Source organism: Opisthocomus hoazin, chromosome Z (assembly GCF_030867145.1).
Source record: "Opisthocomus hoazin isolate bOpiHoa1 chromosome Z, bOpiHoa1.hap1, whole genome shotgun sequence".
In the NCBI taxonomy this organism is placed as follows: domain Eukaryota; kingdom Metazoa; phylum Chordata; class Aves; order Opisthocomiformes; family Opisthocomidae; genus Opisthocomus; species Opisthocomus hoazin.
This window is the reverse complement of record NC_134454.1, coordinates 80,151,547-80,174,957: the sequence shown is the minus strand read 5'-3', so window position 1 is coordinate 80,174,957 and position 23,411 is coordinate 80,151,547. Positions and strand designations below refer to the sequence as shown.

The 23,411-nt window shown below is 64.0% G+C and overlaps 1 protein-coding gene across 1 annotated transcript; it reads right to left on the bottom strand.

Moving 5' to 3' along the window:
* Positions 1-1,660: 1,660 nt before the first annotated feature.
* Positions 1,661-21,842, bottom strand: ARID3C (AT-rich interaction domain 3C). The gene is made up of 8 exons (XM_075411119.1): positions 21,804-21,842; positions 20,895-21,248; positions 8,291-8,363; positions 4,487-4,670; positions 4,016-4,260; positions 3,434-3,703; positions 3,169-3,258; positions 1,661-2,343 (listed from the first exon to the last, which is right to left on the bottom strand). The coding sequence occupies exons 1-8, from the start codon at positions 21,840-21,842 to the stop codon at positions 2,201-2,203; spliced, it is 1,398 nt and encodes a 465-aa protein (XP_075267234.1). The 3' UTR covers positions 1,661-2,200.
* Between the last annotated feature and the right edge of the window lie 1,569 nt (positions 21,843-23,411).

Here is a 23,411-nt window from a genome sequence, read left to right as displayed (position 1 = left end):
TCCCCTCCATGTCCCTGCTGTGCCCCCTGCAGTGTCCTCGACGTGTCTCCCACTGTATCCCTCTCCATGTCCCTACCGTGTCCCCTGCCATGTCCCTGCCATGTCCCCCACTGTATCCCCCTCCATGTTCCTACCGTGTCCCCTGCCGTGTCCCCTGCTTTGTCTCCCACCATGTCCCCCACTTTATGCCCCTCCATGTCCCTACCATGTCCCCTGCTGTGTCCCCCACTGTATCCTCCTCCATGTCCCTACCGTGTCCCCTGCCGTGTCACCTGCCATGTCCCCACCGTGTCCCCCACTGTATCCCCCTCCATGTCCCTACCATGTCCCCTGCTGTATCCCCCTCCATGTCCCCCTGTCCCTGCCGCGTGCCCCATCCGTGTCCCCCACCTTATCCCCCTCCACGTCCCCCGCTGTGTACTCCCCCGTATCCCCCAGCCGTGTCCCCTCCCGTGCCCCTCCCCGTCGCCGTGTCCCCCGCCGTGCCACCCCCGGTGCCAACCCCGTGTCCTCGCTGTGTTCCCCGCCGTCGCCCCCCCGTGTGCCCCCCTGTATATCCTCTCCGTGTCCCCGCTGTGCCCCCCCCGTGTCCCCCGTCCCCGGGCGGGCGGTGCCGCTGCAGCACCCTGGACAGCGCCCGCTCCGCCCGGCCGTGCCGGGGCCGGGGTCCGGGCCGGGGCCGTGCCCGGGGGGCTGCGGGGCCTTCCCGGGGGCCACCCCTCAAACGAGGGGCTCCGACCCCCGGGGCGACAGGGACCCGGCTTCACGGGGTCCGCTGGCGGGGGTCTCTGTCCCCGCGGGAGCCCCCCGCGCCCCGGCAACGGCGAGGCAGGCTGTGAAATCTCAGGCGCTACAGCTGCTGCCCCAGGGTGTGAGGGGCTGTCAGGGTCTTCTGTACCCCCAAACCACCCCCAGCCTGGGCACTGGAGCTTGCCGGGTGGCACCGTGTCACGCACGCCACGCTCAACGCCGGTTTGGTTCAGCATTTCGTTTCTTTTAATAGATATACAGAGTGGCGTGGCCGTGGTGGAAGTCCCGGGGTGACCCCGGTGGCACTGAGCCCTGGACCCCCACCCTGAGGTAGAGGTGAGCGTCGGCCGACGCTCACCTGCTTTGGCACCCAGGGGTGCAAGCGGGTGGAGGAGGCGGCCGCCCGGCCCCAGCGAGGTAGTTCGGAGTGCCCTCCGCATATTCGATCCCCAGCGGTGGACCCCGGTGACCCCAGTGTCCGGGCGGTCTTTGGTGGGGAGGCCACTGCTGGGCCTCCCTGCCCTGTCCCCACCAAAAACCTCCTCCCAGTGCACAAGACCCATGCTGATATTAATCCCCAACCCCAGCCCCACCCCAATAATCTCCCCCCCCTCCAGCAGTCCCACCAGTATCCCCAGTATCTGCTCCCCCTCGAGTGACCCCTCCCAAATTAAGGACCCGGGGGGCTGAGATGTCACCACCCCGGGGTGGCCAGGGGACACCCAGGACCCTTGGGGTGTCTCAGGGCAGGGGAAGCAAGTCAAGGCAGCCCAGGTGGGCTGCGTAGGGGGGTCTGCAGTGGGTGGGGGGTGCAGTATAGGGGACGCAGCGTACAGGGGCTACGGTTTACAGGGGCTGCCACGCGTAGGGCCTGCAGTGTTTGCACCGAGGGTGCACACAGGTGGTGCAGCGTGGGCATCAACGGCGTGAACGGGGACGCAGTGCGTGCACTGGGGGGTTTGCAGGCGACGCAGCGTGAAGGGGACGCGGCGTGTGCATCGACAGGGCGCAGAAGGAACGCAGTGTGCATAGAGCTCTGTATAGGGGGGACAGCAGGTGGGAGGCGTGGCGTGTGCATCGAGTGTGGCAACGTGGAGGATGTAGTGTACACATGGAGGCGCGTGTAGGGGCTGCAGTGTGTCGGGGACGCAGCATGCGGGGCCTGGGGGTGCCCCGGGCAGCGGGGCAGGCAGGAGCTGTGTGTGGGGGATGGACCTGGGGGCAGCGCCTGGGAAGGACGGTGCGTGTGTCGGAGGGCACGCACGGGGAAGGGGTCCCACGAGTGGGGTAAGGGACAAAAGGGCCCACGTGGGTGCTCACAGCCTTGCACGGACACAGCTCAGTATTGCAGCATGAGGCACCTTCACGTCCCCCATCCCAGCCTGGTCTCACAGCTCAGCCTGCCCAGGCCTTGGAGACCCCCAGCTGCTTTCGGGGCGGGGTATCTCCCTTATGGTGAGGTGCTGGAGGGAGTGTGGCTGTTCGAGGGGGCTGGGAACAGGGGGTTCGGGGCAGGCATGGGGTTCGGCCGGCTGTGGGTGCTCCCTCCACCGGGTGCCAGGGGAGCCGGGGGCCGGCGGGCGAACAGGATGCCTGGGGAGCAAGAGCAAGAGCAAGGCGGTTAGGGCAAGCCCAGGGTTGGGGGCTCTGCTTGCCTGGCCCCCAGTACCCAGGCTGGGGAGGGTGGGACCAGCACCCCTGGGGGCTCCAGTGCCCCCCCATCACCTTTGGTGCCTCTCCTGGCCCAGCCACCCTCACCTGTGCGAGGCAGCCCGTGAGGTGGCCCGGGACTGTTTGGCTGCCAGCCCCGCGTGCTGGTCAGCCCTGACCCTTTTCCAGCTCGTTAAATGTTTAAGTCCTGAAGGAAAAGCCAGCAATTCTAATTAGGGGTGTCTCAGAGGGGCCGGCAGAGAGCTGGGGGGGACGGGGTGAACTGCTTAGCCAGGTAGGTGCACATCGGCACCCTGAAGAAGCCTCTACTCGAGCAAAGCACCCCAACACTCACCCCGGCACCTGACACCACGCTGTGCGACCAGCTCACCCCCACACCCAGCCAGAGACCCTCTGGGCACACCAGAGTCAGGATGACCCCAAATCCAAGCCCTGCCTGGAGGACCCTGAAGTGGGGCATGACCTCAAGTGCCTTTCTGCACTTCTTAGCCTGAGTCCGTCCGTCCGTCTGTCCATCCATCCATGCCCCACTTTGGCCCTCCGTTGCTGGCCCCTGCTGGGAGCCAATTTCCATCCTGCTGACCCCCTCCTTCTCCTGCCCCCTCTCCCTAGGCCCTGCCACTTCATTACAATGGATTTTATAGTAAAGACATCAGATTGAAGGAAGGACTTGCTGGCCAGGCAGTGGCTATAAGTTATTGGATTTCCCGGCCGCAATTACACGGGCCAAGCGGCCCTTCTATTTACCTGTGTAGACAACTCCATTTATTTCTATTGACATGTTGATACTGCTAATGCCGTTGGTGGACAGGTTCAATGCGGTCTCCTGTCTGTCATCTGGGGAAAGGAAATACCAATATGAGCACTAAGAGAAACAGAAACAAGAACCTGCGCGAGAGAGGAGCGGGGCCTCAGCCTCTCCGGCCATCCCTGCTCTTCTCCAGCTGCTGCTGCTCCCTCCTGGGGTGCCAGGGGATGGGGTGACCCAAGCCCAGGTGTCTCATCCCACTACCTCGGCTGGAGATCTTGACGTTCATGGGGAACTGGGAGGCCACGGCCAGGAGGTTGTGCTGCAGTGCATGCTGCACCAGCCGCTGCTGCTCCTCTGCTGTCAGGGCCACCTTCTTCTCCGGGGGCTCCCCCGTCTCCAGCTTCTCCCGCAGCTGCTCCAGCACCGCTGCCTGCGAGGCGGCTGCTGCCTGGGCCGCTGCGAGGTGGTGGCCAGCCAGTCCCACCGGTATAGCGATGCGGCCCGGCACCGCCGCTGCCAGCACGCCGTCCTCTGCAACAACCAGAGAGCTCAGCAGGTGCCCCAGTCACCATCCCACCTCACCATCCCCAGCTGGCACCACCTCCATCCCAGCAGCACAGGGCAGGGGGGGCCACCATCCCCAGCATCTGGGCTTGGTCCCCATCCAAAATCAGGAGAAACAGAACTTTCTCAGAACCAGACAGGCACCAAACAAACAAAACTACTCCTTTTTTTCCCCCAGCTAAAAAGGGCAAGAGCAGGAAGGGGACATCCCTGCTGCCAGAGCAGCGTCCATCCCAGCGGGGAGATGCCCGCCGTGGCGCAGACGTAGTCCTCACCCACCTTTCTTAACGGCGTGCACTTGTCCGAGCTGGCCACAGCTGTGCGTGGAGAGGCTGAGAGCAGGCAGAGGCATTTTGGGGGAGCCCAGCAGGGCTGGGGTGCCGGCCGGCGAGTAGTTGAAGAGCGCCGTGCCGAAAGTCTGCCTCCGTCCCTCCCGCCGGTTGCTGTCGATGGCAGCTTGGAGCTCCCCGGGAGAGCTCAGCGCCCGCTTCTCACATTCGTAGGGATACAGGTACTTCATGTATCTGCACGGGGAGAGAGCCAGGATGAGACCGAGCACCACGCGCCTTCCAGCCAGCCCCGTGCTGAGCGGACACCGGGGCGGGGATGGCATCTGGGAGGGGGCAGAGCCCTCCATCCCCTGTTGGGGCACCCCACGCCAGACCCCGACTGGGGCTCCGGGACATCGAAGCCGATGGGTGCCCCAGGGCGGGTGTCCCCCCAGGTGTCCCCCTGCTGCCAGGCACTCACTGCGTGCGGAGGGTGAAGGCAGCGCTGGTGATGGAGGTAGGTAGGTTGAGGCCCTTGGTGATTTCCCGCCAGATCTTCTTGTTGATGACTTCGACCAGGCCACCCTTGTCTGTCACCAGACGGTACAGTGTGTAGAGGTCCAGCACTTGCTTGGCCATGATGGGGATGCGGTTCACGGGCGTCCCTTCCAGCCGCGTATGGGGGAGAGGAAAGGGTGTGGGGTGAGCCCACGTGGACCCTCACTCCCTGGGGACACGGCCCCCACCCTGTCCCCACAGCCGCTGCGGGTACCGGCTGCCCCCCAAGGCAGATGCGCCTCTCCATGCCCGGGTGAGCACCCAGGGGCACTGGGGTGCACACAGGACCCCAGGGCGCCTGGGAGAGCAGTACCATGCTGGCAGACCCTGGCGTGCTGGCACAGGGTCCCCATTGATGGAGCTGTTAGTGGGGCTGGGTGTGGTCTCGGCTGGGATCTGGGGGCAAGGTGGGATGGGCAAAAGGCCTTCTTCAGAGCCCCTTTGAGAGAGTCCCCCTCCCAACGCTTAGAGCTCCCTAGAAAGCATCTCCTCTCAAAACCTCTCCGACCGTCCTAGGAAGACTCTCTTTCTAATCCCCTTTCAGACCCTCATAAATACAGAACCCCCCTTAAACTTTTTAGAGGGACTCACCCTGTAACCTTCTCTGAAGAGGGATTCCCCCCTAACCCTTCTGGAGGAACTCACCACATAACCTCCCTACGGAGAGGTTCTATCTCTTAAAAATGCCCCTCAGAGCCCCATGGAGGGGGACTCCCCCATGAGTGCACGGAGAGACTCCCCACCCCACAGATCCCCACAGCAGCCCCTGACTGCTTCTAGGCCTTCATTGCCCCCCTGCCAAGAGACTTGACCCCAAATCCCCTCCAAGTGTCCCCAACAGGGACGCTGATCTGTGGACCCCCAGCATCGTCCCCCCACCACGGCCATGGGGCAAGGAGACATAGGGTCACCAGGACTCTGTGAGCACAGCACAAACCAGCATGGTCCCCACAGCCACTGGGACCAGTTACAACTCCCTCCCCACTTTTCTGGTATCCCCAAATAGTCCCACAGCCTTGCTCTGCCTCATGGTGACTTGGGGTGACGGTCTGGGCAGTGGCTGGGGGCTGCAGCAGGGCAGAGGAGGGACAAGCATCCCATCCCACCCCGTATTTATTCCTCCTGTGGGGCGGCGGGGTGCGGATGGTATCGGAAAGCCATCCATTTGGCCTGGGGAGGCTGTCACGGCCGCGCTTCGTCCCTCAAACGAAGCTGTCACTCACCGCCATCCTCCAGCATCCCTAATTTATGGCCCCGATATTGGCTCGGCTTCTTCACATAAGCCTGAAAAATGAGCTCTTTTTATTCCTTTACTGAGTTCATTTAACTTTTTTTTTTTTTTTTTTTTTTTTGGTGTCTGTGTTGTTTGCCCGGTCAGAAGGGGGAGAAGAGTTTATCCTCCTGGGAAAAAGGCAGAGATATCGACTCGATATCTGCCAGCGGTCCCTCGCCAGCCCTGCCCAGGGGCTGCTGTCGACAGCCCCATCACCTCGGGCAAGGGGGGGAGGTTCTCTCTGACACGCCAACGAGTTTGCGGGGTCTCAGCCCCCGATCGATGGCCCACAGACTTCTTTTCTCTTCACCCCTCCCCAACTGTGGCGGCTAATGAAAGCGGCTCGCCATTAATCTCGGGGCCACGCGGGGTGGGCGGCCGGTGCCCGTCCTGCTGACAAAGGGACCTGTCTGCGTCCCCGCAGAGTGATGGCCCCGGCCCCAGCCAGGGCGAGCGGCACAAAAGCCCAGGGAGGTGATGCGGCCCTTGTGGCACTGCAATTCGCTCCTTGATTGATTAATGGCCCCATTTTATCCGCAGGGCCCTTGGCTTGGTGGGGAGGTGGGGGGTCTTTGTGGACCCTTGGTGCGCAAATGCAGAAATAGTCCCCGTACATCCCAGTTTGCCACTGCTGGGGTGCAGCAGATGTTAGGGTATGGGGACGAGGTGCCCCATTGCCTGTACCCCATGTCTGATGGGGGTGACGGTATCACTGGAGTTTCCCTGCCCCGCGCCATGGGGTCCCTGATGCCTCCTGTCCCCAGTCCACTTTTCAGCCCCGCTAATCTTCCATCCCGCTGACAAATGCCAGTGCTGAAAGTGCCCTGACAGACAACAGCGGGGATGCAGCCCCTTTCATTAGGGCTCACCCTGTAGACATCGATCCCCGCTGACCCGCTGCCACCTTGGGGACGCAGCCCGGGGGTCGCAGGCCCCTGCCCACGCACCCCTGGGTGCCCCGGCAGCACCCGTGCTTGCTCAGGGCTGCTGCTTCTCAGCCACCTCCCGACGATCCCCGGGACACTGTCCCTGCTTCGTAGCCCTCCTGTCTCCTTTCTCTTGGCTAGTTGGCTCCAAAATCCCTTAGTCCTCCAACAGGCGCACGCACACCCGCACCGGCACCCCCCTACCCACCTGCCCTCCCCGAGGGGATGCCACCCGTGGGGAGGGCGCATGGGATGGAGGGGACAGGAGCGGGACAGGGATGAGGAGCAGCGCTGGCAGGGAAGCATCGGGCTCCTTCCCTCCTCCTCCTCGCACCGCCAGGAGCTCGCTTAATTAGCCCTGGCCCCAATGGCAAGGGAGTTAATTAGCTCTGGAGAGAGAGATAATGAAGCCTCGGAACAGCCCATGAATCTTGCGGCTGATGGATGCTGGGGGGGCCGAGGCAGCAGTGATGCTTCTGCTCGCTCCCCACAGCCCTGCACTGGGGCTGGGGGACTGGGGGGCACCCGTGGGGCAGCGCCCAGCCTCCCCTGCCTCCAGCTGGGCTGCAGCGTGAGCCCCGTGGCCGTGCCAGCCCCCTGACACACAGCCCTGGGTGAAACAAGTTTGTGGGGTCTCAGCCCAGCCCCAAAGTCCATCACTGCCGCCCCTCAGCACCCTTCCCACGGGCACGACTTGGGGGTGACTGCCCCTTTCTGCCCACCCTCGCCCTGCACACAGCCAGCCCTGCCGCTCCCGCACCCCCCTCCCCAGCCCCCCCAGCATTCCCCCGTTAATTAGCTCAGCATTAACCTCTGCCTGGGGTTTACTGGCTATTGAGCGGCGTGTTCATTAATCCACACACCGGCAAAAGGCTCTAATTAATACGGCCGGCCACACGCCCGCGCTCGGCAACTTTTAATTGTCGCAGGCCCGGCTGGGGAGGGCGAAGGTTAAAGCATTTATCGAGTCCCCGGGAGCCAGCGCGGCCCCCCATGCCGATAGCAAAGATTTCCGATGCAGCCGGGCGGGCTGGCGAGCCCTTAACCCCTGGGCGCCCGGTGCTGCCCGGATCGCAGACCCCACTCCTGCGGCATCGCTCAGAGGTGCCAGGAACGGGCATCCCCACCGGGCACCACCAAAAGGCCCTGCAAACGGGCACTGCTAAGGGCCGTAATTAACGGGCGTTGCTAACGGCTGTCACCAAGGGATACGCCAACCAGGCACCGCTGGCGGGCACCCCCGCTGGGCATCGCCGGTGGGCATTGCCACCAGCCCCATTTCGGGGCGGGGGTCCCAGCGGAGCCCCTCTGGACAGCACCGTTGGGGGGTCCACTTGGGGCAGCAGGGGCAAATGTGTGGAGTGTGAGTTTACACGTGTGTGTAGGTGGGGGGGGGGGGGAGGCTCTGCTGGGGGGGCTTGTAGAGACCTGCAGCAGCTCGGTGCGTTAGTGGGCCATGCCGTGAGCCCCCTCCTCACCAGCTGGGGCAGGGGTGCCAGCGGTCCCCACCCCAGCCACCCACCTTTACCTCTCTTCTGCATGAAGCCAAAGAGGTCGTCCAGGAACTCCTTGCGTTTCGGGTCCTCGTCCAGTTCGTAGAGCTGGAGAGGGGGGGAGAGAGAGGGGTCAGCGCTGACAGCGTACGGGGGCACACGAGGCAGAGGAGGGCAGTGCCAGGGGCAGGACCCTGCCTGTGCCAGGACGCAGCATCGCCCCTGGCCCCACTTGCCCACTCTGCCAGCAACGAGAGCCTCTCCCTGCCCCACAGACGGGACCCCCAAGCCAGCAGTGCTGGGCTTTCCCCGTGTCTGGGGGCTGGCGCTGGCTCCCCACGCACCACCAACTGTTTAGCAGCAGAGATACTGCACCCGTGCCTCAGTTTCCCTGCCCCTCTCCTCACTAGGCAGAGGGATGACAGCATTTCAGCCCAGGAAGATGACGAAGACCACGTCGACAGAGCGGTGGCAAACCCCAGGCGCGCAGGCAGGTCGCTGGGACCGGGATGCTCAGACCTGCTCTGGCTCCGTCAGCTCCTGGCACTGCGCAGTGCCGGTGTTAACCAGGTCCCACCACGGGATCGGCATCCTGACCTGCAGGGACACCCATCCACCCGCACTGGGGAGACGCTGGTCCCTTCCCGGGGCAGGGCGATGGGTGCCAGTGAGGGAGCAGCGAGTGCCAGGGCTGCCCCGCTCAGCCGGGTGACGGGGCTATCGATGGCCTGATAAGCACGGCCCGAGCCGTGTCACTGCGAGACGGGGCCTGATCAATGGCCAAGGACAGCTCGAGACGCCTCCGCAAAGGGACGCGCTGCCAATCCTCCTCCCTCAGCCGGGCATGTATCCTGCTTTCGTCTGGAACAAAGTAAATTTACTCCCCAGTAGCTGCCGTGTGTTGGATTTAGTGTGAGAAGAATGCTGATTAATATATTTATGTTTTTAGTTCATGCTAGCAAATCAAGGACTTTTCCCAGTTTCCCATATTCAGCTCACGAGCAGGTGTGCAGGAGCTGGGAGGGAGCACAGCCAGGCAGATCACCAAGCTGCCCAGCGGAAATATTCCACACCGTGGACATCACGCTCGGTATACAAACGGGGATTGGCTGGGGGGGCAGGGATCTGCGAGATCCGCAGATCCTGGGACTTCCGAGGGTCCCGTGATCGCTGCTCAGGGACAGGCTGTGCAACTGCTTGTTGGGCAGTGAGAAAAATTGTATTGTGTATTGCTTGTTTTGCATATTCTTCTTATTCATATTATTATTTTTACTCCTTCCTTAGTTGTATTAAACTGTCTTTATCTCAACCCACGAGTATCACTTTTTGTCCGTTCTCCTCCCCATCCCACTGCGGGGGGGGAGGACTGAGCGAGCGGCTGTCTGGTCCCAGTCGCCGGCTGCCGGCTTACACCACGACAGCATGGCGCCCCGAAAGCCACCTCCCCTGTCAGGGCACGAGGACCCCAAATCCACCTCCCTCCGATGCCCACGGGGGACCGGGCTGTGATCACGGCAGCGACGCGTCCCTGCGGGGCACGAGGACTTCCCGCAGCGGGTCAGATGCGCGCGCCGGCGAGTGTGAGCGTGGTCGCACACATACGGCTGTGCGGATGCTCCCGCGTCTCTCGGACGGACGCAGCTCCCGGACACACGGACAGCCGATGGACGGCACGGGGGAGGCGAGCGCAGCCCCTACAGCGGGGACACGAAGCGCCGGCTCTGTGCGGAAGCCGGGGCTCGCCTGATTCCAGCACAGCGCCTGGGTGACCGTGACAAATTGGAGCCCGCCAGATCGATGGCCCAGCAGTAAAAGTCAGAGCACATGAAGGAAAAATTAGCACCAATCGAAGGCGCTATAGACACCGATTCCTCCCAGCGAGCCTGGTAAGAATTTAAAGCCATTGAAAAGAAACAAAACTCAGCAGTCCAGAATGGATTTCCAAAACATATACAAAGAAATGCAAGCTAGAAAACAAAGTCAAGGCACAAAATAGAGTCGTTTAAAAAACAATTGTGCTGGGAAAGGCCGTTAAAAACCGATAGGAAGGAAGCACCCCGCCTCCAGACGGCACATCATTCACCGGGCAGATAAAGGGAGCCGGGCTGCGGGGATGTGTCAGGCTGCGGGGACGTGGGGATGGGGGGATGCGGGGATGTGGTGGGGACACGCGGATGCAGGGATATGGGGGTGCGGGGGCAGGGGAATGTAAGGACGTGGGGACGCAGGGGCTTGGGGGACGCGGAGATGTGGGTATGCAGGGACGGGGGGACATGGGGACACACTGGGGTGTGGGGATGCTTCCACGGACACCCCACGGTTCCCGTCACCAAGCAGACACATTGAACACAGTCCTTCATCCAACCCACGGGTGCAAACTGCCTGTCCCTAACCCAGTCTGTGGGTGCTCCTGCCTGTCTCCCGCCACACCCAGGGTGCTGACTGCCCCGCTCTGAGCCGTTCCATCCATGGTGCTCCATCCCTGCCCGTTCCTTGCCCTCTGCATGCCACCTACCCATCCCCTCATCACAGCGGGGTGCTCTCAGGGTGCCCTGGCCCCTGGGTGCCAGCACCCTGTCCCTCCCCTCCACCGTGGTGCTCCCTGCCCCGCTCTGTGCCCCCTCCCCATTGCCTGCCCTTTCCCAGGAGCAACTCCAGCCATCGATTACCATAACTAGGTCAGGCTCGGAGCAGAGCTCCAGGGGGGCTGCTTTGATTTCCACCCCAGGAAGGCTGTGTGAGCCAGGCTTTGCCTGCATTTCCCTCTCTGTCCGTGCCTGCAGCAGGGCTCTGACCCTCATCGCTCCATGCTGAGCCCATTTCCACCCCCTGAGAGCTCCTGGCTTGTCAAAGCAGGAGCAAACCCCCCAAAACCAGCAACTGCTGCCCGTCCCATGGCAGGGCAAAGACAGCACCTTCCTGGGGGCTCAGCCCAGCTGGTGGGCTCCTGTGCCACGAGCTCAGCATCATCCACAGCTCTGCTGGACCCCCAGGGAGCTGCTCACACTTCTGCACCCGCCAAGGCAGGCAGGATCCCACCCAGCGCGTGCCACCCTTGCCTCCAGCCCCCGAAACAGATGTGACCTCCAAGTGCTGGGATCTATTTTTCCACCATTTATTAACCTCTAACCTTTTATCTGTGGGGCACTGAGATGCAAAAACACGTTACATCAAACAGGGAGCAAAGGTCAGCTTTTAAGTGGAGACGAGAGTGGAACCAAGTAACAGGGGACGCACAGGGCGTCCCACAAGATTTGGGGATGCTCAGGCTGGAGGGGAGGTGGTTTGGGGGGGTGCTTGCTGATGGGGGTGTGGGCTGGGTCCCAGCCAAGGCTGGCAACGCAATCCAGGTGCCACAGGCTCTCAGGGATCCCATGGGGTGGCATGGGTGGTGGTCTGCTACAGCTTCCAGAATGGAGGGACCCCCGGAAACCCCCAGCCCTGAGGAGGAAGCCAGCTCCATCGTACACTGAGCACCTGGCCCTGCCCTCACCCTCCTCCTCCTGCAGGGTGGGCAGCGTGGTCCCCTCCAGCCCCACTTACGGATTGACCATCAAAGCGGCAGATCACAACCCCCCAGGGTCATACACAATCTCCGTGGGGGCACACACCCCTGATGTGGGTGTACACAACCCCACCCGGGCTGACACAACCCCACACAGGTTGCACGGGGCACGCACAACCCTGCGTCGGTGTGCACGACCCCGCACGGGTGCGGAGAACGTCACGGGAGCGTGCACGACCCTGCACACGCACACACAGCCCGCGCGGGTGCAAATCCCCACACAGGCACACACAGCCGTGCCCGGATGCGCGCAGCATCCTGCGAGCACGCACAGCCGCGCGTGAGCAGGCACGGCCGCACACGCACGCGCGGCACCGTGCGTGCACCACCCCAGATGGGCACACGCTACCCAAGGCAGGCACTCACAACCCCAGCTGCGCACCCACAACCCCAGATGGACTTGCACAACCCCACGTGTGCATGCACAACCCCAGATCACAGAATCACAGAATCACAGAATGTTTGGGGCTGGAAGGGACCTCTGTGGGTCACCCAGTCCAACCCTCCTGCCGAAGCAGGGTCACCTACAGCAGGCTGCACAGGACCTTGTCCAGGTGGGTCTTGAATATCTCCAGAGAAGGAGACTCCACAACCTCCCTGGGCAGCCTGGTTCAGGGCTCCGTCACTCTCAGAGTGAAGAAGTTCTTCTTCTTGTTCAGATGGAACCCCACACGCGCATGCACAACCCCTGACCGGAACACACAACCCCAGACGGGACCACACAACCCCGTACGTGTGCGTACAGCCCCGGACTGGCACGCACAACCCCAGACAGGCACACAGTCCCCCCGGACGGATGCCCCACACCCCGCAGGGGCACACACCACCCCAGAGCATCCCCCCACCGTGCACCTCGGAGCAGTCAGGCAGGACTTGCCCGGGGGCAGTTGTGCAACACGAGCAGCGGCTCCTGCTTGCGGTGACCTATGAGCAAGGACCCTTTTAATCGTGTTTGTATTGATATAATTAGTAACTCATTTAACGCCATCGATGTAACTATATTCCTCTATAAACAGAAGTATTAAACTGTCAAGCCCAGGGATCGATATCCGCCGGTGCGCAGCGCAGCTCCGCTCTGCCGACCTGGGGGACCCCGTCCGTGGTGCTTGGCCCCCCCCAGAAAACCGCGGAACCCCCAGCACCGCCCCACCTCTACCCTGGTGCTGGTGCAGGGCCAGAGCAGGCTGTCCTCATCCCCACCCAGCCCTGGGTGCAGCTCTGGGGATCCCGCTCCCTCCCATCATCCCATCGCCATGGCGACATCTTTATTCCTTAAGGGACGGGGATAACTGGGCTTGTCGGGCAGGTTAAAGGTCAGTGGATCGAACACGGTTTATTAAAGGGATGTGAATAGACCATGTGCCTCCTCCTCACTGCGATTAAATATCGTTGTTAACACCTCTCACTCACCCAGGAGATGCCTCTCCCGGAGCTGGGGAGGCTTGTAGGGCTGGAGCTGGGGTCCCTGACACCCCTTAGCACAGCTGATTCCCTAGACAGAGGAGGGTTGCGGTGAGGTGCTAAGCCACCCCCCAGGCATCTCCAGGCTATCCTGCCTCAGCGAGTCCCCCCTGGCCCCCCCAGAGCCCTACTGCCAAGGGAAGCGATCGCAGCAGGACCCCCCGCAGCCCCCGCTCAGCTGCCACCTCCTGCCAGCAGCGAGGGATCAGATCGGCAACCAGGATTTAATCCACTTAATACGAACTGTATCGATCCCGGACCCTGCTCGGCTCCCCCCTGCCTCGAATCTCCCCCCCTAACCCCGAGCCGCTTAATATGCACCACATTGATTAGCCGCACTGCTAATTTTTCCATCCGGCTGCTGTTCACGCAGGGAGCTCAGGCGATGCTCGTCTCCGCGTACCCCACCAGCCTCCCGGGGTGCGGCTGCACGCCACGGGTGGCCGGCGGCTGATGGGCTGCTTTTGAGTCCTTGCACCCCTCTGGAGCATCGCCGTCGCCTCTGGTCCCTGGCTCCTTCCCCAGGGGGATGGCGTCCCCAGGCACCCGGACACTGGGGTGTTCCCCCCAGTGTCCTGACGGCATCGGGGGGATAGGAAAGCTGTCGGTGCCTCAGTTTACCCTGCAGGCTTGCAACCACAGGAGCTGGCTATTTCCAGTTGACGCACAGCCCCGTGCACCCCGGGGTGCATGGACCCCAACAGCGCCCACGGTCAGAGCCCTCCCAGACACGCGGCACACACAAAGGCACCAAGGGTCACAGGTTGTCCCCCCGCCCGTCCCCAGTGACAGAGCTGGGGGACAGTTCACTCCCCGCCGGGCACAAACCACCCCCTGACCTTGCGAGCCACCGCTCGCCTCCGCCACCAGTCGTTAATAAGTTAATGGTTACGGGACGGCTCTGCCTGGACGCCGGCTGCATTCGAAGGTGCTGCTGGCTCTTGCGGGGGGGCTGCTCCCCCGACCCCACAGCCCTGACGGGCGTTGGGGTGCTCACTTGCCCCAACACACCCAGCCTCAGCGGTCACTCCACCGGTGTGCCTGGACACCCCTGTCCGGAGCCCTGTGTCCCACTGCCGCGGCTCCCCCCAACAGCCTTTCATCACGCTTAATATTTAACGGCGCTTTATAGAGCAGCAGGTTTAATCAGCGCTGATAATGCGGCGGATCCGGCAGGTCATTAAAACCCCCCTCTCTGCAGCGGCGGGCGCCGCTGCTCCCGGGAGAGCTGCCTGCTGCAAACATTAACCCGGCTTCACGCAAGGTGAGGGACTGTTTGCTGGTGGTGCTGGCCTTGGGACAGCAGCCCCCCTGCCCGGTCCCGGGGTGAAGACGGGGCTCATAGGGTCCCCAGCCTCCTCCTCAACCCATTTTGCAGGAGGGTAAACTGAGGCACGGGGCGCTGGCGTGGTCAGAGCCCAAGGAAAGACACTGCGTGGTGCCACCGCGGGCACCGACCGTGGCCGCCGTCCCACCGTCCCACACCCATCTGATCTGGGGGCTGAGGGGACAGGGAAGAGGTCCTGGCTCCCAGCGAGCACGCGTCCCCCACGATCGGCCCCTTGTTACTCGTTCATGGCTGAGCGGGCAGGGAGTCAATGAGGGGATTTGTTCGGGTTAACCTCCCTGACCTGCGGGCGCTTGCCACGCCGCCGCCTCCCCCTCCATCCTTGCTTTCACCTCCATCCCTGCCTCCCCCTCCATCCTCACCTCCCTCTCGATCCCTCCCGGGTCGAACGGAGCTGGGGGACCCCTCTCTAGCGCTGGCACCCACCCCAAGAGACAGCTATACATGCAAAGGTGTGCACACACGGCATGTGCCTGCACGCACGGGGGTCTGTGCAAGCGGACCCCCGCTATAGGGCTGGGTGAGTGGGGGGGGGTCTGTCCGCACGCCTGGGATGTGCATCGGGTGCTCAGCGACACCCCCCTGCACCTCCGGTCCCATCCCCTTCCTCAGGCTTCTCTGAAGGCACGACAGGGGAGGAAGGGCTGGTGGTCCCCCCGTGCCAGAGACCCTGGCCGTTGGCGGACGAGCCGCGCACCCGAGCAGAAAGGGCGCCTGGGGATGGTGTGTGCTCCTGCTCCACCCCCGGACACGCGATGTGGGTGCTGGATCCGGGATGGAGCAACCTGGAGCTGAAGCCTACAGCGGGGGAACGCAGCCCCGCCAACGTGGGCATCCCCAGTGCGTGCCCTGCGCCCCGGGGGACAGGTCTGCACAGCCCCCACGTACAGCATCGTGCACACCCACGCAGCTGCAGACCCCCACGGGCACCCCGGTGGGACCAGATCTCACCTCCCGGCCGCAGCCCTGCCCAGCCTGCTGCCTGCGCAGGGGATTTGCCTCCATTATTAACCCAACTAGGGGATCAGCGGAGGCTCAAGTCGGCGAGCGGGTGCATCCCCCCCAGACTCCCCACTCACACTCGATTCCGAGGCGGCAGCTGGGGAGGGAGCGGGGGCAGCGGTGGGGTGGGGGCTCCTGATGGCACTCCTCTCCCCCCTGCAGCGCCTTTATTCTCACACCTGTGATTAGTTTTTACACCTCCTCTTTGGAGTCCCCGATCCTGAGCCCTCGAGAGATGGTGTCGCGGCTGCCACCGAGGCTCTCAGCATCCACCAGACCACACCAGGACTGCTCAGCACTGCTGCCTGGGGCGAGGGGCGCAGGGGTGGCCGTGGAGGTGGGCTCAGCCCCCAAACCCTGCCTCAAACACCCACGGGTCCATATGTCTCAACATATGGAGACACTGGTCCATGCCTGCGCAGCAGTGCCCATACATGCTGGGACACTACACGTGTCCCTGTACACGCATGTGGGTGTGTTCAGACACGTGTGGGCACAGCATGCACATACAGGCACACACATGGTCCCACACAGACTCACAGAATCACAGAATGTTCAGCTTTGGAAGGGACCTCTGTAGGTCATCCAGTCCAACCCCCCTGCCGAAGCAGGGTCACCTACAGCAGGCTGCACAGGACCTTGTCCAGGCGGGTCTTGAATATCTCCAGAGAAGGAGACTCCACAACCTCCCTGGGCAGCCTGTGCCAGGGCTCTGTCACCCTCAGACACTCACACACCTATGGGTCCACACACATCTGGCCACATCCATACATACCCAGGCACTCATGTAGGTCCACACACACCTACCGGTACTCACACGGGTTCATACACACTCAGGCATTTGTACGGAAGCGTACACGCACATGGGGTCTCCCAGGGACCCCTACTCACACAGGCACTCGTGTGGGTCCACAGACACACGCATCAGCACTCACACGGGTTCAGAAGAACACCCCTACACTTATCGGGGCATTTATACGGATCCATACACCCACATTGGTCTATATGCACACCCACCCACCCAGAACACCTCCATACGCCCTCCTAGCTGTACCCGAGCAGCCCCCTGCTCCTACCCTGTGCCCCAACACTCGTCCTGGAGCTGCCGGAGCTGGAGGTGAACACACTGACCCTCTCTGCCTCCCCGCCGCAGGCTGCCCCAGCCCCAGGGCAGAGCTCTGCCCGCAGGCTTGCGGGCGAGGAGCCTCCAGGCAGCCACTGCCAGGAGCAAACACCATGTCCATCGTCTCCCCCCTGACGCAGTGTAACCGGAGACCCTCTAATTCAGTCCCGGGAGCCCCGCGGTTGTTGTTCCTGCACCTGGGTTAAAGATGAGCCAGAGGCGAGGTCTGGGGCAGGGACACCACCTCCCTCTGCCCGGGGTCCCCCTCTCCAGCCCCGCAGGTGAAAGCAGTGGGCACAGAGGCAGGAGGGTGAGCACTGCACGGCCCCGCCGACCCATTTCGGGGTGACTTTGAGGCACGGGAAGGGGAACAGACGGACCAGGATGGCCATGGTAGGGAGGGCTGCAGCAACCTCATGTAGCCAAAGATGTCCCTGCTCACTGCAGGGGGGTTGGGCTAGATGACCTCTAATGGTCCCTTCTAACCCGAAGCACTCTATGATTCTGTGCTTCTGTGAAACTCAGGAGCACTTTCTTCCAGGCTTTGAGATGTGAGTACGTCCGTTCATGCCTGGTGAGACCCCCCCAAAATGCATGGAAAGGGTAGGTGGGTGCAAGACGTGACTGCCAGCAGCAGGGAGACAGGACAGGAGCAGCATCATGGCGGGAGGAGGAATGACCACACCAGGGACGGCTGAGGATGATGGCAAACAGCTGCTGGCAAAGCAAACCACCCCGATCTAACCGCTCAGGCTACCAGACACATGAGGGTCCTCAAAGGGCCATCCGGTGCTGACACCACCACCCCCAGCCCCCCATGCTGCTCCTGGCCAGGGAGGAAGGAGCTCCAGGAGGTTCTGATCCCCCCAGCCACAACCAGAAGGGTCTGAACACGCCGGTGGGGCCCTGGCCGGCAAACACTCTGCTGCTGGAGAGGTGGGCACGTACCCCAGGCGTCTGGGTCCCTCCTGCCGGGGACCCTCCTGTGGGGCCACCTCCAGGAAGAGCCAGAGGAGGGAGAGGGAAGCCTCTGGTCCTGGCGTTGCTTTTCTATCCCTTGGAGGAAACCAGGGCACCCTTCTCTGTGTTTGTGCGTGGCTCCCCAGGGGAGAAAGCTGAATTCACGGGGCTGAGCTGGCGCCAGCAACGCCAGGCTCTTCCCAGCACCCTCCCAGTCAAGCACGTGAGGGAGCACCACAGCATCGCAGCTTCGTGGCATCCTCGTCCCCAGGGAAGGGGGGGGCTCACAGGTAGCGCACAGTCAGACCCCGCTCAGTGCCCCCCACCCCGGGGCCAGGGCTGCCTCGCAGCGCTGGGTGCGGGAGACCTCCCGGACCTTTGCCCGTGTCTCTACCCCTGTGTCCTTATCGAGTGTACATAGACCGGCGCCGGGGGCTGATGCAAGAGGCAGGGGCGAGGGGGTCTCACAATCCCGTAACATCAGAGCGGCCCTCCCAGATCAGGGCAAAGGTCCCGCCAGCCCCTCCAAACCGGCGCCTCGGGAAACATATAAAACCAGGGCAAACACATGGGATATTTCCCCAAAACGCTCTCCTGGGCGAAGCAGCACTTGCCTGTTAACCCTCGATGGGTTTCTCCACCACGACCTCATCCTCTGCTCCCACTTTTAGCACCACCGTGCTGCACGGAAACCCTCCCCTCATGGCTGGTCCTGCACTGTCCTCCCACCCCGTCCCCATCGGGTCCCCCTCCTCGCTGCAGAGAGCCAGGGAAGTGGCTCCCTGCCCACCCCCTGCAAACCAGCCTAGATTTGTCGGTGTGCACTCGCTCAGCTGTCCTCTCCACCCAGGAGGATGACAGCAAGGACAGAACCTGACACCTGTCCCAGGTGATGCCAGCAGTGCCATGCTGGCACGGGGCAGCTTCAAGCAGGGAGTCCCAGTGGAAAACACATCCCCGGCCACCACGAGGCCTCTCTCTGGCTCCAAGACCCCCATGTCCGCGCTGCCGGTGCCCCAGCAGCTCGCGAGCAGGCACATGCCGCCCTCCGTGCCCCACAGCATCACAGCTCAGCCCCTGGGAAACCTCCAGAGACAGGAGCACAAGTCACCCTCCCCGCTCAGCCCCTGAGGAGAGCAGAGAACCTGTTCCCCAGGCTGGGCGAGGCACAGCTCTGCAGCCTGGGGAGGGTCTGGGAGGGGGACACGTCCCTCCCAGGCAGGGGTGTGTCCCCTCCCAGGTAGATCACAGCGGAGGGACAGGAGTGACAGCCACCCTGCAGACCCCAAGGCAAGCTGGCACCACAGCCTGCCCCAAATTGCCACCCCATACACCACAGCACCAGCCAAAGGCAGGGCAGGGATGATCCCGGTAGCTCCTTTTCCCTCTCCCTGTCTCATCGTGGAGAAGACACCCAGAGGCAATCGGTCCCCTCGCCCCTGCACACCCAGCGGGCACTGAACATAAGGGACATCGCACTGTCCCCTGGGCCGATCCGGGACATGACACCAGGTGGGACACCCGCGTGTGGGTCTCTGGAGCAAGGATCCATCACCTCTCCAATCAGGGTTGGAGAAAAAAAGAGAGCAAGCAAGGCACGAGCCAGCTCTCACGCTGGGAAGTGGCAGCAGGATTTATCCCCCGCCCCGACCTCCCCGGCCACCCATCGCCCGGTACCCACACCGCGCCGCCGGCTCTGCTCCCGCCCGGCACGGGGAGCGCGGGCAGCCCCAGCCGGGGGTAGGGCGTGAGGCTGAAGGACATGAAATGCCGGGGATGTTTTCTCCACGAGAAGCTTCCCCAGGCCCAGGAGGGAGGAGCTGCTTCCCACCTCCCGGCTGACCCCGGGAACCGGACAGTCAGCCTTTTTCTGCGCAGCGGGTTGTAACGTAACACTTCCCGGACGAGATATTCGGCCTATGCAGCGCACCCACCCCAGCCATCCCCGGGGCCAAAGACAGGTCCCCGCTGCTGTCCCCATCCCCTCCTGCCAGAGCCACTGTGGATGAGCCAGTAAGTCACCTCATCCCACTGTCCCCTGAGCAGCGCCATCCTAAAAAGGCACACACCAGCTGTATGGGGACAATCTCTGTCCCCTCGCCGCATCCTCCTTGTCACCCACGCTGTCACCACCATCGCCCCCCTCTCCTCCCGCAACGAAGCTGAGCACGCGGGGAGCACAAGCCCGACCTGGTGCCGTGCAGCCCACACTCACACTCACACTCACACTCATGCTCGCACCGATGCACGGAGTGGCACCCGCTGCGTGAGAACCAGGGCTTGCACAACCCAGCACGGATGGAATCCACGCACGTTAAAAACAGAGAGGCCTTTCCTCCACCCTATATGCGAGCCCCAGGAGCCCTGTCCCTGCGCCAGACCTCTGTGGCACAGGGGTCTCCCCTCTGCCCACCGGCAGTGAGGTGACAGCGTGGACACGCTGCTCCCTCCAGCAATGTAGGGAATCGATGAGCCACACTGACCAGCTGGAACGAGCCCCGGAGCTCGCAGAGACACGGGGGACCTCGGCTCCGTGGCCCGCCAGCTCCTCGGGGTGACCACACACCGGAGTCCTCGCCCTGGTCTGTCTCCGCTAAACCTCCCTGGACAGGGCTCACCCCATTTCGCCTGGCACGGAAAGTACCAGGGAAGGAGCCCGCATGGGTCAGGACAGGCACAGGGAGGTGCCTGGACACCGGGCACCCCGTCCTGCTGCAGGGCCTGGGGATGGGTGTAGGAAACGTGTGGGAGATGGGAGACATCAGGCAGGAGTGGGACGGGGCTTGGTGTCAGGGGAGCACACGAGGATGCCCGCTGGGGTGGGACAGGGCTCGGGGACAGGGGCAGGAAGGAGCATGCAGCGGGTACCCCTCTGGGGCAAGACGGGGCCTCGGGACAGGGGTGCTGGGTTGCACTGACTGTACTGGCCTGGGATGAGGTTTGGGGGGCAGCGGAGGGGCACTGGGAGGTTCCCATTTTGGGTGGCATGGTGATAACATCTGGGGGTAACGAGGGTACTGGGTACTTGGGGTGGGACTGGGGGCAGCGGGGTTGCCCATTTAGGGCGGCACGCAGACGGGGTTTGGGGGCAGCAGCGGGGCTGAACCCCGAGTTTGGGGGCCGCGGGGGGACACCGGCGATACCCGCCTGGAGCGGCCGGTGCTGGTGGATGCCTCCTACCTGCTTGAACTGCTCCTCGTAGGTCCACTCGTGGTGCGGGGGGGCCGGCGGTTCCCGGGGGTCTCCTTCTTCTTCTTCCTCCTCCTCCTCTTCTTCCTCCTCCTCCTCCTCCTCCTCCGCCCCCCCCGCGGCGGCGGGCGGTGGGCGCGGGCCGGGGGCCGGGCGGCGGCGGGGGGTGGCGGGCGGCGGCCCCGGGCCGGGTCCGGGTGCGGGTCCGGGCTGTGCCGGGGCCCGTCGGGGGGGGCCGTCGGGGCCGCGGGCCAGGCGGGCAGTCTGCTGCCGCTGCAGGCTCTCCATCACCGCCGCCAAGCGCAGCCCCCCCGCCTCCCCCGGCCCCCGCGGCGGGGCCGCCGGCTGCGGGCACAGGGCACGGCCTCAGCTCCGCCGCCGGAGGAGGAGGAGGAGGAATAGGGAGGAAGCAAGCCCCTACCCCACCCGCCCTCCACCGCTCCCCGGGCCCTGCCCAAAAGTTGGCCGCCGCACCGGCTGCCGGAGGGGCTGCCTCCCCCACCGGGACCCTGCCCCACGGGGGACCCGGCCCCGCGGGACCTCATCCCTGCTCCTCGAGCGGGACGCCCACCCGGCTCTCCCCGGGGACAAGTCCCACCCGGGACCCCCGTCGCTGTCGTGCGGGAAGCCCCCCTCCTCGGTCCGCTGGGGACCGTGTCCTGCTTGGACCGCCCCCCCCCCCCCCCCCCCCCCGCCGTTCCGGTGCCTTACCCCCTCCCCGGCGGTCCCATCGGGGACCGTCCCCTATCGAGCCCCCCTCCGCCGGGGACCCCGTCTCTGTCCCACCGGGCGCCCTGTCCTGCTGGGACCCCCACCCCGCTCCCACCGGGGGATCCCCACCCCGCTCCCACCGCGCACCCCCGCGCTACCGACCCCCCCCCCCGCCGCCCCGTCCCTCACCAGGGCGGGTTTGGCCGCCAGGCTGGGGTTTTCCACCATTGCCGCCGGCTCCGAGCTCCGCCCGGGGCTCTCCCCGCCGTCCCGGGGGGGTACGGCCGGCTGCTCCGCCGGCCCGCCGCTCACATGGCGCCGCGCCCGCCGATATTTCTTTTATTCCGCAGCAGATGAGGGTGGGTGGGATTTTTCCCTCTTTTCTTTCTTTCTCTCTTTCTCTCTTTCTTCCTTTTTTTTTTTTTTTTTTCACTTGCAACAAGTGGCAGGCGGGCAGGCAGAAACACCCCTCCCCGCTCCCATTTGCTAGCGCACGTCAAGGGAGTCATCCGGGGAGGGCAGGGCTTGCGGCAGCACCGGGGGACCCCCCCCCCCCGGGACCGGCCCGCCGAGACCCAGCCCCGGGGCGGCGGGATGGGGATGGGGCCGGGGGCGCGGGGGGGGGGGGGGGGGCCGCAGCGTGTGTGCGTGTGCGTGTGTGGGCAGGGGGTGCTGGGAGAGGGGACTGCACGGGGGGGGCTGTGCAGAGGGTCCAGTGAGGAGAGGGGAGTGCACAGGGAGGCTGCGCAGAGGGTCCAGGTACGAGTACATACACCTGTGGGGAGAGGGGATGCACGGGGGGGGCTGTGTAGAGGGTCCAGGTACGAGTACATACGCCTGTGGGGAGAGGGGAGTGCGCAGGAGGAGTCTGCAGGGGGTCTGTGTGTGCGCAGGTACCGCGTGGGCTGGGGGAAGGCAGCGCGTTGCCCGAGCGTGTGCGATGGTGCAGCGGGTCTGTGCACGCGTGCGTGCGCGTGCACTGGGGTGAGCTGGACCCCCAAACAGGCTCCCGGAGCCCCGGCCCCTGCCTGGCATGGGCGGGATGAGGCCGTGCATCCCCTCTGTCACTGTAAGGACTCGGTGCTGGTGGCTTCCCCTGCAATGGAGCCAGCTGAGGCACCAGGGTACCATCAAGTGCATCTCCAAACATCAGACAAGGGCACAAACACCCTGACCCACGGCTGCACCCACAGCACGTCTCTGCCCCGGGTGGGCTGGAGCCTGTGGGGAAGCGCAGGGCTTCACCCACCAGCAGCATTCCCGTGCTGTCCCCACACTCCCCCTCCACCCGCCCGCTTGTCCGTTTTTTCCTGACCCCTTTTTCCGTGGAGGTGACTTTGGCAGGAGGCAAAGGAGGTGCCTGCTCTTTGCTGGGCTCATTCGGCTGGGGCAGCTGCAGGGCTTGCGTGGATCCCTGGCAGACAAGCAGCATCATCACCCCGCAACACCAGGACACAAGGGACAGTGGCTTTGGCCCCGTTCCACAGCCAGAGCAGCTTGTCACCGAGACCTCGTGCTGCTGCCCTGGGTGTTTTTTGGCACGGGTTGACAGGAGCTCTGGCAGCCAAGGGCTGCTGGCTCTGTCCCCTCCGGGGCCACCCGTGTGCCACAGGGGCCAGGGGCAGCCACCTTTAGCAGCCTGGCTCCAGCTGAGTCCTGCCCTTTCCCTGGAGCATCCTGCGGAAACGGCCGCTGGCCGTGGCTGCAGAGGCAGCCGGCTTCGCTCTCGGGCTCCGCAGCCTGGGCTGAGCCTCGGCCCGCTTTGCCGCGTCCCTTCGCGGGGAAAACCTGCCGCTC

Coding starts and splice junctions, on each gene's coding strand:
- ARID3C (XM_075411119.1), bottom strand. CDS start 21,842: ATGGTGGAAAACCCCAGCCTGGCGGCCAAACCCGCCCTG. Junction 21,249..21,803: donor TGGCGGCCAAACCCGCCCTG/GTGAGGGACGGG, acceptor CTGTGCCCGCAG/CCGGCGGCCCCGCCGCGGGG. Junction 8,364..20,894: donor ACGAGGAGCAGTTCAAGCAG/GTAGGAGGCATC, acceptor CCCCCTCTCCAG/CTCTACGAACTGGACGAGGA.